Source organism: Wyeomyia smithii, chromosome 3 (assembly GCF_029784165.1).
Source record: "Wyeomyia smithii strain HCP4-BCI-WySm-NY-G18 chromosome 3, ASM2978416v1, whole genome shotgun sequence".
Classification (NCBI taxonomy): Eukaryota; Metazoa; Arthropoda; class Insecta; order Diptera; family Culicidae; genus Wyeomyia; species Wyeomyia smithii.
The window spans coordinates 166750754-166766613 of record NC_073696.1 but is presented as its reverse complement, the minus strand read 5'-3'; the positions used below and the strand labels follow the sequence as shown (position 1 = coordinate 166766613).

Below are 15860 nucleotides of genomic sequence, written 5' to 3'. Positions count from 1 at the left end.
GAAGACGACCACTTTTAGTTTCTGGAAAACAACAAAAATAACTAAATACCTTTCCGGTGTCAGATTGATGCCAGAAAATCTGCTGAAAATGACCGAATACCACCCATTATGAATATATTCAGAATTAAGGCGATGTACAGAAGCCAAAAGTCGAGAATATTGTCATTTCGATAAAACCAATCATTTTAATTGATTTGTTATTTGACTTTGATCATATCTTATGGCCGATTCGTCGTGCATTTGCAGATTATAAACACATCGCAAGGAATCAATGAGTTCGAAACGTTCAAATAGTACGATACCACATTTAAATTATGTTGAGGCCACATATATCGATCAAAGCAGGTATAGTTTTAAATGGTCTTTGAATTTCTTTTCTTTCCATAACTTTTGAGCCATATATCAAATTGTTATGAAGTTTGTTTTTTGTAAGTTTGAGAGATGACTCGTTCGTATGACACTAGTTATGTTCAAATAAGTCATGTAATCTTTGAGATAATAGACTCTGGTTGTTTTATTAACAATTTATTACATAACGGTTGCTTAAGTTCGATTGTAATCAAATAAAATGGGAACGTATAGGGCAGCTAAAATTTGAAACCACGTGTTCAATCATAATTCATCAGTTAACCCTTAATTGGCCCGCTCATCTGATAATAATATTGATCAAATCGCTTTTGTAGTTTCTGAGATAATGAAGTTTCGTGATTTTCACATTTCGGTACATTACAGACGAAGTTATAGTTCGATTGAAGTAAAATTCAATAGGGTGTAATGAGGCAGCTAGACTTGATATTTGACACTAATTTTGTGGAAATCGGGTCAGCCATCTCTGAAAAAAGTGAGTGAGTCCAAGTAGTCTGTCTCTTTTTCAACGTTGTACAAGATTATCAACCTATGTGATATATGCAGACTGTTATTATGTCAGCTGCCTCCTCTTATACGTTATACCATCAAAGTCACAATCATCACAATCAAAGGGACGCCAATTATAACAAGAAGCTAAATGAGGTGAACATCCGGCAATGTAATAGTTATAATCACGTATTTATTTTTATAAATAAAATTTCATACGTCAAAGAAATAACAACAGCGAAAAATTCACTTTAATTCATATGTACAAATAATCAATACTCTTCGTTACGACAACAATTCTACACACAACTAAACTTAATACCATCTTCACTTGAAAAACAATTCTGGCAGTGCAGCCTATATTTGCGCACCCGGACATCTGTACCTTTAAATCCATCGCCAAGTCGTGTATGACATACGCAACATTTGAAGCATTCGATGTGATACAACAATCCAAGACTTTCGATGACCATTGCTGCTCCTCGCCCTGGAATTAATTCAATTATTGAAACACAATAGTGATAAATGCACGAAGCGCACTAATTTACAAATTAATTTACCTAGTTCATTATTGCAATGGGAACATTTCTTCTTTCCGCTAACACTGAGAACTTTTTCGTCATTCTCCAGGGGATCTTGGGAGCCTCGCACATTACTATTTCGAGTAACAACACTACTATCGGGTCTACGTTGAAAAGTGGGTAACTCAGATTGCCTAAAAATAAAGCATGTATCAGAAATTACTATTAGCGAATCATTCAGAAAATTGATGAAAGCAAATTATCATAAAGAAGTTATTTAAAAGAAAACATTCTCGTATAAAACCTGTGCGAAAATCAGAAAAAAGTTTTTTTAAGCTTCTTGGTGCCGCTATACTTTTTTTTTGCAGCTTAAATAAATGCTTTACGAAATGCCATCACTCGATTAACGTTAAACGGTATTTACATATCCTGGAAGCGGTGTAAACATTGACAAATTTTCAAGCATTTTTTTTGGGAATCGAGCCATTTATAGTAACAACTTGTGCCAGGCGTCAAAAATTGATCAAAATTTTGCAGCAAATGAGTTCTTTACGTTCAATACCAATAAACCAGTTGATAGAAATTCCGAAATACAAAATTATAATCATTGTCAAGAAGTTTCCGAAATTAGTGATTTTTATGAATTTTCGAGCGTTTCCAATATTAAAAAAGTTATCAAATCTCGCGGAATTCGATCATATAATCTTCGAGGGAATGGAAGTTCATATCATCACGAACACAAAGCAAAGCAAAGCCCTGGTGCTACATTCCGATTAGGAATTTGACCTTCTGTTTATTATACACAGACTTCGCAGCCAACTGTTTGATATACAAGACAATTGCGGGGCCAGCGCTACGATCCTACTGACAGTAACAGTCTCTCCCGAACCGAGACTCGAACCTACGACGGCTTGTTAGGCCAGCATCGTACCTCGAGACCAACTGGCAGGTCACGAACACTTCCTTGCTAATATCTCATCCGGAAGCGTTCGGATTGACATTTGCGACCCGCTTGAAAAATGTTGTTTTTGATAAATTTCAACGTAAAGTGTTCACGCATACATGGGAAATGGAAAAAAATAAAATACCTGATGGTGCCTGTCTCATGCTCCAAACAGAGTTTCATCTCAACAATTATTAAATGAGATTAGTTTAGTGAGTAAATTTCCACTAATTTAAGTTAACTTGAAATAAACTAGATGCACAGAATTAATAATCCGGGTAAATAACACTTCGTACAAAAGGCTTTTTCCAACCTACGTTGGTTCTCCAAGGCATCATATAATCAGTAAGCATTAAATTAAAAATACAAAGTGAAGATATTTTGCCACATCATTTTTCTGGTAAATTCTTCGATTTGTTTCGCTGCCCATTTTGCGAACACAAGTTATTCGAGTGTATTACTTCTTCTGCTCACTAACACTAATGGAGACACATTAGGCTATGTATTGGAGTTACTCTTTGATACTATACTCGAACCAGCCTTAAAAGGTCGATGTATTTTTGACATTGTAGAAAACAAGCGTTTAACTGAGCTTTGAACGTAAATATTTTTGGCCAGGTTTTCACCCGAGTTATTCCTCCATGCGGCGATTAAATCCCATTGTTCCTTATTCACACGATAATAAGCAATCTAAACATGTAAAAATGCAGCTTTATCTGTCTGATCCATATAGGCTCGGAAGGTACTAAACCGTTTGGCGTGAAATTGTTTAAATATGGGGGTTTTAGGGATCGAGAAAAGTGACTAAGATAGTTCGAGACATCTTCTCCTTCTGGAAGGGAGGGGTCCCATACAAATAAAAAAACAAATTCCTTCACATCTCGAAAACTAACCAAGCAAATGGAACCAAATTTGGGATATCGATATCTCTATGGGTAAAAAATATGTCCATATTGGTTCGACACCCCTCCCTCTTCTGGAAGGGACCCCACCATACAAATGAAACACAAATTTCTGCGCATCTCGAGAATTAAAGTAAATGGAACCAAATTCGGCAGGTGAATGTTTTTAGGGATAACAAATATGCCCATAATGCTTTAACACCCCTCCCACTTCTATAAGGGAGGGTTCCCATACAAATGAAACACAAATTTCGCACAGCTCGAGAACCAATAAAGCAAATACAACCAAATTCGGCATGTGAATGTTTTTAGAGGTAACAAATATGTCCATAATGGTTCGACACCCCTCCCTCTTCTGTGAGGAAGGGGTTTCAAACAAATGAAACACAAATTTCTGCACATCTCGAGAACTAACCAAATGAACGGAACCAAATTTGGTAGGTGAATGTTTTAAGGGGTAACCAACATGTCCATAATGTTTCGACACACCTTCCTCTAAAAGGGAGAGGTTCCACACAAATAAAATCCAAATTTCTTATAATCTCGAAAAAATAATCAAGTAAATGGAACCAAATTGGATATGTTGTGTTTTTTGAGAGCAAGAAATATTTTCATGGTGTTCGGTACCCCTCCATCTTCTGGGAGAGAGGACTCATACAAATGAAACTAAGATGGAAATCTCCGGTTTCTATCCCAAAAACGTCTCCAAATACCATTTTAAAATCCAAGATGGCGACTTCCGGTTTCTTGAAAACAGTGGAAAATGACCGAATACCATCCAATAAGGGTATTTCCGAAATCGTGATGATGCACTGAAGCCACAAATCTACTTCAGACAACATTTTGAATTGTAAGATGGCGACTTCAGGTGTCTGGGAAACAGCCTAAAATGACCAAATACCACCCAATATGAGTGTTTCTTTAACCAGAATGACGCTCAGAGGCCAGAAATTGTCTCCAAATGCCATTTTGGAATCCAAGATGGCGACTTCCGATTTCTGAAAAACAGCGGCAAATGATCAAATACCACCCAATATGGGTATTTCCGGATATGTTATGATGCACTGAAGCCACAAATCGACCTCAGACAACATTTTGAATTGTAAGATGACGACTTCCGGTGTCTAGAAAACAGCCGAAAATGACCAACTACCCAATATGGGTGTTTCTTTAACCAGAAGGACGGTCAGAGGCCAGAAATTGTCTCCAAATGCCATTTTGAAATCCAAGAAAAATAGCCTAAAGTGGCTAAATACCACCCAATATGAGTATCACCGGAACCAGAACGATGCAAGGAGCTAAAAATTGACCTCAGACAACATTTCGAATTGTAAGATGGCAATTTCTGAAAAACAGCCGAAAATAACCGAATACTACTATATATGGATATTTCTGTAATCGAAATAATGTATAGAAGCTAAGCATTGACCATGGACACCATTTTAAATTCGAAGATGACCATTTTCAGTTTGTGGAAACCAACGAAAATAACTGAATACCACCCAATATGAGTATTTTCGGAATAGAGGTGATTACAAAAGCCAAAAGTCGAGGATGTTGTGATTCCGATAAAATCAATCATTTCAAACGATATAAACATATCGCAAGGATTCAATGAATTTGGAATGTTCAAAATTATTAAATTAAACACAAAAATATGCGAGACGAAGTATGCCGGGTCAGCTAGTAGATAAATAAAACGTTGCTAATCAGTTCGTAAGTAGTGATATCACCGTTTCGTCTCGTTTACTATTAGATTATTGAACACTTAATGAAAGGATCCCATCATATACAATTTCTACCTTTTGTAATTAATTTTTGTTGATCTATGTTCGCAACGATGGGAATTGAACAACTTACTTTATACTTTATCGAAATTGAAACAATCAATTTTCATTAAAACCCTACTGGATATAATCAGGTGTTAAATTGTCAATTATTCTTGCAATAGCGTGGTTAACAGAGGAAACCATATCATTTTTGCCATTTACTTCTTGCAATCAGTTTTCGTTAGAGATTAGAAAACAGATCTATTGTTGGTTTGTCTTGTTACTACAAAATAAATCATAAAATAATATATACAGTGATGGCGAAAATAATAAACTGCAAGTGTAAAGTGTTGGCTAATTTTCCATATTTGCGCTCTGATTTTAATTGTTGTAAGCTGTTAGGTTACGCCATTACGATGCAGACACTCTTTTAAAAAGAGAAACGGAGATATAACTGGAATATTCCTGTGTCGGTGATTCCGAAAGTTTTTTGCGCGTGTAAGTGTTTTTAAGGTGGCGAAAACAATAAATACACTATAAAAAAAATTTACAGTCATGGAGAAAATAATGCACATAATGGGAGGCCCGAGGTACACGGCCGGTAAGCCGACTAGCAAGCCACGGGCGTGAGAGTGACACAGCTAAATTTGAACCACTGCTTCGCGGCTCAGCAACTGCTATACCAAGCAGTCACTGAGTCGATGTCGGACATGTGGTGGACACGCATGAGCAACTGAGTGGGGAAGTCGACGCACGAACCAGAGAGGCCGGATCTTGTTGGAAGCTCTGGCAAAGCTCAACATAGATCTGGCCAACGTCGACATGAAGAGCACCTTCAGTAGAAACGGCGCGGAGTCGATCATCGATGTGACGCTCTGTAGTTCAGGATTGATCACGAACTGGGAGGTAGACGATCGCTACAATCATAGCGACCATCTCTTATAGTGTAGACCGTAAAACGAGACCGCATAAGCAATTAGACGAGAACACGAGGCGAACAGAATTCGTCGTCTGAACGCTGATCAACTTGTTGCCATACTTTCGCGGGCGTGTGACGCCACCATGCCTAGGAACCGCCAGCTTAGGCATGGAAGGCCTAGTCTACTGGTGGACTGACGCGATAGCGGACCTCCGCAGAGCGTATCTTCAAGCGAGAAGAAGGACTCAACGTGCGCGAACCGACGAAGAAAAGGAAGATCGTTGAGTGGCATTCAGTTCCGCAAGAACGGCGCTTAAGAGAGCAATAGACTCATTCCACGCCACGTGCCAAATCCTTGGCCTCTGGCTGGCGAGTCACTTCACCGACGTTCCAGTATCTCAAACTCAGACCAGAGAGAACACCCAATATATGAGTGACGACGTTAGTCGTGCCGAGACAGAGGAAGCGGAAATGGTTACGAATGAGAAACTCATCGTGATCGCCAACTCCCTGAAGGTGAGCAAGGCATCGGGTTTGGATGGGATTCCGAATCTGACTGTGAAGAAGGCCATCAAAGAGGCTGTTTCGGGAAGTCATGCAGAAGTGCCTGGATGACTGTGTATTCCCAGAGAGATGGAAGCGACAGCAGCTGGTCTTATTGCCGAAGACAGGGAAACCACCTGGTGACCCGTCGGCATACAGACCGATATGTCTGCTCGATACGGCGGGTAAGGTGCTCGAGAGGTTATTCTCAATAGACTGGTTAGGTACACTAAAAGTGCAAACGGTCTGTCGAGTAACCAGTTCGGCTTCCGAAAAGGCAAGTCTACGGTGGATGCTATTCTGTCCGTCACCAAAACAGTAGAGGTAGCACTTAAACATTTGAAGTAGTCGACGAATTTATTTACCTGGGAACATTAGTGACATGTGACAACGAGATAAAGAGACGGATAGCAGCCGCAAACAGGGCCTTTTACGGACTACGTAACCAGCTAAGGTCCCGCAGTCTGCAAATCCGTACTAAACTTGCACTCTATAAAACACTGATTCTTCCGGTGGCTCTCTACGGCCATGAATCATGGACACTGAAAGAGGCTGATCGGTGAGCTTTTGGTGTTTTTGAACGTAGGATTTTGCGTTCAATCCTTGGCGGCAAACTAGAAAATGGTGTTCGGCGCAGACGCATGAACCATGAAGTGTACCAGGCATACAAATCGGCGGATATAGTCAAGCGAATAAAACACGGCAGGCTTCAGTGGGCTGGGCATGTAGCGAGAATGCCGGACGAGCGTCAAGCGAAGGCTATATTCAGCAGGAATCCCGATAGAGGTCGTCGACTTCGAGGTAGACCCCGCACTCGTTGGATGTGTGCTGTCGACGAGGATGCACGCGAAATAGGTGTTAGGGGCGATTGGAGGATAGCAGCCCAAGACCGGGGGACATGGCGACGTATTCTGGATTCGGCACTGGATCGCTAATCGGTCTGTCGCCTTAAAAGTAAGTAAAGTAAGTAAGTGTAAGCTGGGATCCCATAGCCCACTCGCTTCGGAAACTAGACATTTCGGTGTCTTTGTACAAAATTCTGAAAAATTATTTCCAGAATCGTGTGCTAGTTTACAGCACAGACGAGGGTCAAAAATGTTTCACAAGGTTCCATCCTGGGCCCCGTACTGTGCAATATCATGTACGATGAAGTACTGAAACTAAAGCTTCCCCAAGGGGTTGTGATCGTTGGATTTGCGTAAGGCCATTATGTCTGCTCGATACGGCGGGTAAGGTGCTCGAGAAGGTTATTTTCAATAGACTGGTTAGGTACACTAAAAGTGCAAACGGTCTGTCGAGTAACCAGTTCGGCTTCCGAAAAGGCAAGTCTACGGTGGATGCTATTCTGTCCGTCACCAAAACAGCAGAGGTAGCACTTCAGCGTAAAAGATGGGGCATTCGCTATTGCGCAATCGTCACGTTGGACTTGAAAAATGCGTTCAATAGGGTTAGCTGGGAGCTGGCGAATGGTTGGACACGTGTCACTTGAGATCTTGTTGTGGCCATTCACCTCTGTCCAGCAACTTCTTTCCCAACCTCCGCGTGGTGCCGACCGGGATACGAGTAACCTTAGCGGAGATCGGGTAACCAACCCCGGTGGAAACTTTGGTCGTATGCTGACTGGGAAGGGGGAACGTACGCGGCTGTTCCCCATGTTAGGGGCGGCGTACAACAGCGTCTGATCCGGAGCGGGCGGCTGAATCATGAAACGCGGTGTCTCGCCAGCTATATCAAAGACGGCAGCCCCGTCGCGAGACTAGGTATCGCAGCCCTAGTGAGGCAGCATACTGAATATTAAATACTACGAACAATCCAGATATAAATACGGAACGGAATAATCGGCATGGACCTAGGCGAACGAAAAAGGACAACGATTATTGGAAACTCGGTACTTGGAATGTAGGACTCTACCCAAGCAGCACACATCGTTGCAATTAAGCAAATGCAACTCTCAATGCAGCATTCAAAGATTGTAATAATTCGCATCCGTTACTTTTATTCAACTTGTAAATAACCGAAAAAGCACAAGAGGTGGAGCCTATATGCAACAAGCAGTGTAATGTGAAATCATCATCTGCATCGATAGTCGCTGCAGTATAGGAAGGAAAGAGAGGAGAAACAAAATTTAGTTTGTTTACCTTTACTCTCATTACTCTTGGGTGGTGGTGTCGCGAAAATTCATATAACTACATACATTATAAAAAACCTCAAATATATCGAATTTTTTCTCTACTTACGCTTCTGATTGGTAGTAATTCTACCTGCGATTCAAAATTTACCGTGCAAAAAATGTTTTTGCTTCGTAATTATTCACGCGCCTTTTATAAAGTTTTGTAAAAGAAATTTTATGATTCAAACTCGCCAAATTATAGACAATGTTTTGGGAAACGAGAGTTCAGAAAACCTTGATCAGTGGATATGCAGTGTTAATGGTGCGAAATATGAAATAACAAAACCATATTTCTAACAATAATCATTTATCATTCATTTATATTGAAGATGGCTGTTTACTGTGTGGTAATTTTAGCAAATATATGCTTTAACAAGATGTTGCTATACATTTTCATCACTAGTTTGCTTTCGTAAGAAGAAAACATTTGTGAAACAAAATAATATGCAACATCATGTGACATTATCATTATTTAAAAGCATCATGAAATATGCAGTTGGAAATAGATCGCAGAAAACTGTTGAGCAATTTCTAGTGTTCAGTTATGAGAATGATACACGTAAATAACAAAATGTTGCTCAAGACTTTTAAATTTCTTTAGAGTAACCGGAAAAGTTTCTCGCACCGTTAAAAAAGCTTTAAAACAACAAATATTGAGTAGTCTCATTTGAAAACATGTTGCAAGTGCTGCTTGGGTACTCGAACCGGCACGCGCAAGGATCCTGGCTAGAGAGCTGCGAAAGGTGAATGTGGAGGTTGCAGCTATCCAAGAGGTGCGGTGGCCGAAATCGGGAGAACGCGAATTCCGAGCAGTAGATCCTATTGCGGACACTTCATTTAAGTACCACATCTACTATAGCGGCGGCGTGAAAGCAGAAAGAGGAGTCGGTTTCGTGCTAATGGGAAAACAGATGAAGCGTGTCATTAGATGGAGGCCGATCAGTGACCGTCTATGCGTGTTGAGAATTAAGGGCAAATTCTTCAACTACAGCCTAATAAACGTGTACGCACCGACCAACTAGAAACCCGATGACGAAAAGGAGGAGTTCTATGAGCTCCTGGAAAAGACATACAATGAGTGCCCAGGACACGATATAAAGATTGTCATCGGAGATGCAAATGCACAGGGCGGGCAGGAAGACTTCTTCCGCCCCGTAACTGGGATGGCTATCTGTAGCACTTATTTTGCACGCCGGAACATACGTAAGCACACCTGGATGCACCCGAATGGAGAGCTTTGCTCTCAAATTGACCACGTTCTGATTGATGGACGGCACTTTTCAGACGTTACAGACGTGAGGTCGTTCAGAGGAACGAACGTTGACTCGGATCACTATCTCGTAGTAGCCAAAATCGGCGCCCAGCTGTCCAACGTGCTGAAATCCAAGGCAACGAGGAGGATGCAGTTGAACATCCAGCGGCTATCAACTGAATGAGTGGCTGCAGAGTACTCGCAGAAAGTTAATGAACGGATTGAGGAAAGAGCTGAAGGGAACCTGAATGAACAGTGGAGGCACATCCACAGTTCGATCAGCACTACAGCGCGAGAAGTGTTGGGTACAACTGCGGCAGCTGCGCCCAATGAGTGGTTTGACGCTGAGTGCCAGCGAGTGACGGAAGAGAAGAACCGCGCCAGGGGTCACATGTTGGCCACGGCTGTGACTCGTCAGAGCATGGGTAGATATCGAGATGCAAGAGCCGCTGAAAAGAGACTCTACCGCCGGAAGAAACGACAGCATTGGGATCGTATTCTTGCGGAGGCGGAAGGTTGCTTCTCCAGGCACGATGCGAGGAGCTTCTACAAGAAGGTCAACGGAATCAGGAATCGAAACGTGTCAGCCCCTGTCATGTGCAACGATAGGGAGAGGAACCTGATAACCGATAAAACAGAGGTGTCCAGGAGTTGGAAGGAACACTTCAGTGTGCTGTTGAACGGTGAGGGAAACAGTGGAGTCGAAAGGAGCAGGATGACTATTGAGAATGATGGTCAAGCTGTGGATCCACCATCCATGGAAGAGACGAAGAAAGCAGTGAAAGAGCTGAGAAACTGCAAGGCAGCCGGGAAGGACGACATTCTCGCCGAACTCTTCAAAGTCGGGAGCGAACAGCTGTATCGTGCCATCCATCGGATCATGCTGAGAGTGTGGTCTGATGAAGAATTGCCCTCGGACTGGTTGGAGGGTCTCATATGCCCGATCTACAAAAAAGGCCATCGCCTGGACTGTAGTAATTATCGGGGCATAACTCTTCTCAATACCGTATACAAAATTCTCTCCCGCATCCTGTTCCACAGACTGAGGCTGTTGCAGGAGACCTTTGTTGGCGAGTACCAATACGGTTTTCGAGGGGAACGCTCCACGACGGACCAAATGTTTACCTTGCGACAAATTCTCGATAAATTTCGAGAATACAACTTGCAGACGCACCATCTGTTCATAGACTTCAGGGCAGCGTACGATTCAGTCAAGAGAAATGAGTTATGGCAGATTATGATTGAACATGGCTTCCCAAAAAAGCTGATTAGGCTGATACGTGCCACCCTTGAAGGTTCTACATCAAGCGTCAGGATAGCCGGTGAGATATCGGACTCGTTCGTGACGTTAGATGGTTTGAAGCAGGGTGACGGGCTGTCGAACTTAATGTTCAACATCGCATTGGAAGGTGCTATACGGAGGGCTGGTGTGCAGAGAAGCGGCACCATCATTACGAAGTCGCACATGCTTCTCGGTTTTGCGGACGATATCGACATCATTGGTATCAACCGTAGAGCTGTGGAAGAGGCCTTCGGACCTCTCAGGATGGAAGCTGCGAGATTAGGGCTTGTCATAAACTCTGCCAAACAAAATACATGGTGGCTGGCAGAGTGCGTGGTAGTCCGTCGGAGGTTGGTGCTGCGGTGGTGCTAGATGGGGAAACATTTGAAGTAGTCGACGAATTTATTTACCTGGGAACATTAGTGACATGTGACAACGAGATAAAGAGACGGATAGCAGCCGCAAACAGGGCCTTTTACGGACTACGTAACCAGCTAAGGTCCCGCAGTCTGCAAATCCGTACTAAACTTGCACTCTATAAAACACTGATTCTTCCGGTGGCTCTCTACGGCCATGAATTATGGACGCTGAAAGAGGCTGATCGGCGAGCTCTTGGTGTTTTTGAGCGTAGGATTTTGCGTTCAATCCTTGGCGGCAAACTAGAAAATGGTGTTCGGCGCAGACGCATGAGCCATGAAGCGTACCAGGCATACAAATCGAGGGATATAGTCAAGCGGATAAAACACGGCAGCCTTCAGTGGGCTGGGCATGTAGCGAGAGTGCCGGACGAGCGTCAAGCGAAGGCTATATTCAGCAGGAATCCCGATAGAGGTCGTCGACTTCGAGGTAGACCCCGCACTCGTTGGATGTGTGCTGTCGACGAGGATGCACGCGAAATAGGTGTTAGGGGCGATTGGAGGATAGCAGCCCAAGACCGAGGGACATGGCGACGTATTCTGGATTCGGCACTGGATCGCTAATCGGTCTGTCACCTTAAAAGTAAGTAAAGTAAGTAAGTGTTAGCATGGATCCCATAGCCCACTCGCTTCGGAAACTAGACATTTCGGTGTCCTTGTACAAAACTCTGAAAAATTATTTCCAGAATCGTGTGCTAGTTTACAGCACAGACGAGGGTCAAAAATGTGTCCCAATTACCGCAGGAGTTTCACATGGTTCCATCCTGGGCTACGTACTGTGGAATATCATGTACGATGAAGTGCTGAAACTAAAGCTTCCCAAAGGGATTGTGATCGTTGGATTTGCGGAAGACATCACACTTGAGGTCTACGGCGAGTGGATCGAGGAGGTTGAGCTGACGGCATCGCACTCTATAAGAGACAAATCGCGCCAAATGACCGACGGTCGAACATCGACCATTTTTGATTTGAATGAAACTTTACACACGTATTTGGCTTAGCAAACTAAGCATTTTTCACAGATGGAGATATTTTTTACACCCATGAGTTACATTCTAAAAGGGCGTATGTCTTTTGGCATAGGTTTTATTCGAAGCATTGTAGTCCAGAAAACGTTGGTTGTACAGAAAAACTGTCTGAGAATGAGCTGTGAGAATTAAAAATGCATTATTAAAAAATTATACACTGTACAAAAAAAAAATTGTTTGACCAAAAAAAATTAAAAATAAACATTAAATTTAAAAAAAGTTGATTTTTTTTTCTTTTTTTTTAAATAAACTTGACGTTAAAACGCAACTTTAAAAAAAAAGTCCAGGACGGAGAAATGAAAAATATTTTTTTTATGGTAGATTGATTTTTTTATAAAAATTATAGATCAAACAATTTTCAAAAATTTTTATTCTGATGATTTTAAAAGATGCAGAGAGTTCTTTTAAATCGAAAAGCTCTTGGTAGTTAACATTTTAAAGGCATTGGTTTTCGAGTTATTTCTAATTTAAGCTCGAAAAATTATTAAAATTTAGGAAAATATACGTTTTTCTCAATTTGTCCGTGGTTCTCCAGCAAAAACCATACGTTCATTGGAATAAATAACTCTAGCGCTGTACCTTAACCTACCTACACGTTCCCCTTTGCCGAATGTTTTATAAAAAAATATGTTTGTCCTGCAACACTACCTACGTGTAAAGTACGCTACCAATATCCTATTATATTTGTTTTCGTATATAAATACGATTGCACTTCTTTGGAAGTGTTAGTAACAGTTTGCATTTTGTGAAGATGAATAAAGTGAAAATGGAATACACCAAACACAAGTGCTGTAAACCCTTTCCTGATCATCGATGCTCATCAAGCTTACGTAAATTAAACAAAAACGTTATTGCAAAATTAAAAATATTGAACTGTCAAGCTCATTTTAAAACGTCTTTATCGATTTGGGATTCGTGTAGATTATATTGTATCGAAGTGAAAGATGAATTTAATCTCAAAGAGCATCCACACAATTCATTCATGGAACCATCAACATCAGGATGTGGAAGAAACATTCTACCGACGGAGTTGCAACCATCTGCATCTGTAACAAATTGGTGGAGATACCATCAATCGTATCATCATATTCTCAAGAAAGAATTCAAAAAGAATACTCCATAACAGAGAAAATTGAGTTATTTAACAAAGGCCTAGCTGGAATCAACGTTTCACCGATATCACTGGCAAAGCTCAATCAGGGAAAATATCCTAAAAAAAAGTATCTGAACATTACTGACGGTATAAGAAAAAACATTTTCGATTTTGATGCTGAAAAAGACCTGGATTTTATTGAAACGTAAAGCGAGAGACTTCGACGAGATGATTTTGCAGTTAAAAGAAAAATTTACTGCGCCCGAATGCTCGAGGGAAGATAAAGTAAGAATACTTTCGGTTCTACCGAAATCTTGGAACCAACAAACGGTAACAGAAAAGTTTGAAACAACGAAATACATTGTGAAACAGGCTCGGTCCATATCAGAGGTTAGTGGAATATTGGCTTAGCATGGGCCGATATCGTATCGATACTTGCGGTATCGATACCTTGGGGCCAAAATATCATTATTTTTCATCGATGCAGGCGACGCCTATATCAAGCTGGATCGATACTTTCGCCCCGATATCTTTCGATACTAAAGGGAAACTATAAAATCGGAAAATATTGTTGATTGCTATAAATTTTCCAACGAAAAATACTTGTAGAAGTGCGCGGATACGATCCATCGCGTTAAAGTCTTCTACAACTTACTTTACTTTACTTTTTTGGCTAACGGACCGTTCACCGGTCTAGGGCCGAACGAATTAGAGATGTCCAGCTTCTTCTGTCTTGGGCAGCCGTTCTCCAGTCTCCCCGTACACCAGCAGATCGTGCATCTTCTTCCACCGCGTGCGAGGCCTACCACGGAGTCGACGGCCTCTTCCTGGTTCTCTACTGAAGATAGTTTTGGCGGCTCTCTCGTCAGGCATCCTGGCTACGTGTCCAGCCCACTGAAGCCTGCCCCGCTGTATTACCTTCACTATATCAGCATGTTTGTATACCTGGTACAACTCCTGATTCATGCGTTTGCGCCACACTCCACCTTCCAATTTACCGCCAAGTATCGATCGCAGAACTTTACGCTCAAAAATTCCGAGCACTCGTCGATCAGCTTCCTTCAGCGTCCATGCTACATGTCCGTAAAGAGCCACCGGGAGTATCAGCGTCCTATATAGCGCTAGTTTTGTGCGAGTCTTCTACAAACAGTGCAGAAATTTGATTCGTGCTCTTTTTGTAAAAGATACAAACAGGATTGCATATACCCGCTCATTTCCAAGGCGGTTTTTCATGCTTCTTGCGAGAAAAATTCTCCCGCATTTGATAATACTGTCTGTGCAGAGCAAAATCGGAAGCGCCAGGTTTTTGCAAAAAGGTAGACAATAAAGAATAAGAAGCCAGGGGTGACATTGCGCATTTCGTTTCGAGTAAATCGAACAAAATTAAATGATCGCTGGTGGGCGTTATGTTTCGTTTTTCGTATTTTTTTCGACTTTGCGGGTTAGATGAGCCCAAGTACAAATGACAATGACAGCTCCTTTTGAGCTAAAAGCAAAACTGGCAGTATGTGACGTACTAGAAAATAGCGAAAATCGCTCGAATCGAGTTGCACAATGCCACCCCAGATTTTTCGTGCTGCCCTATATTTTAAATAAGGCCGCAGACGCGCTTATGCTATTGCATTGATTTGTGTGTGTGAGATATAATTCTGTCCCATCGTGGTCCCATTAGGTCTATTGACCGCAGGGGTACGAAATATGCAGATTTGTCTTCAAAACGCAGATTTTTAGAGTCGATGAGCGGATTTTTATCGATTCGCAGATAATTATATTTTTCCCAGAGTTTCTGCAGATTTTTGTCAGAGTTTCTTTATATTTGCGCAGACTTTCTTAACATCTGTGAAAATTTTTGCAGACTTTTGCCTGGCGCGAACGCAATTTTCTTAAAGCACAGACAATTTTTTTTTCAGACTTTAAGCAGATTTTTTCGGTTTTTCGAGTAGTTGCTTACATTTTTCAAAAACACCTGGCATCTTTGGTTCCCGAGGTATTGCAGTTTTATGACAGTGACCAGGTCAGTAGAGCCATGCCAGGGAAAGGGACTACGTTTCAGTGGGAAAAGATGGTAAGCGACAGCATGTGCGAAAGCGACTCTCAATGAATTTAATTCGTGAGGCTTACGTTTATTTTAAAGATATCAGCAAAACTGATATTGGGTTGACTTCTT

The 15860-nt window shown here is 41.6% G+C and overlaps 1 protein-coding gene across 3 annotated transcripts in view; it reads right to left on the bottom strand.

Annotated features, from left to right (window-relative positions):
- Nucleotides 1-1028: 1028 nt before the first annotated feature.
- LOC129732477 (uncharacterized protein CG43427) overlaps nt 1029-15860 on the bottom strand; it is a 219100-nt gene continuing 204268 nt past the window's right edge. For 2 of the 3 annotated variants that reach the window (XM_055693385.1, XM_055693387.1), the window contains exons 11-12: nt 1416-1570; nt 1029-1342 (exon numbers count right to left, since the gene is read on the bottom strand). In XM_055693385.1, the coding sequence (XP_055549360.1) occupies nt 1155-1342; nt 1416-1570 (343 nt within the window). In that variant the 3' untranslated portion in view covers nt 1029-1154. Of the gene's footprint in view, nt 1343-1415; nt 1571-15860 lie in introns of those variants that run through there. The other variant, XM_055693388.1, reaches the window with a different exon arrangement.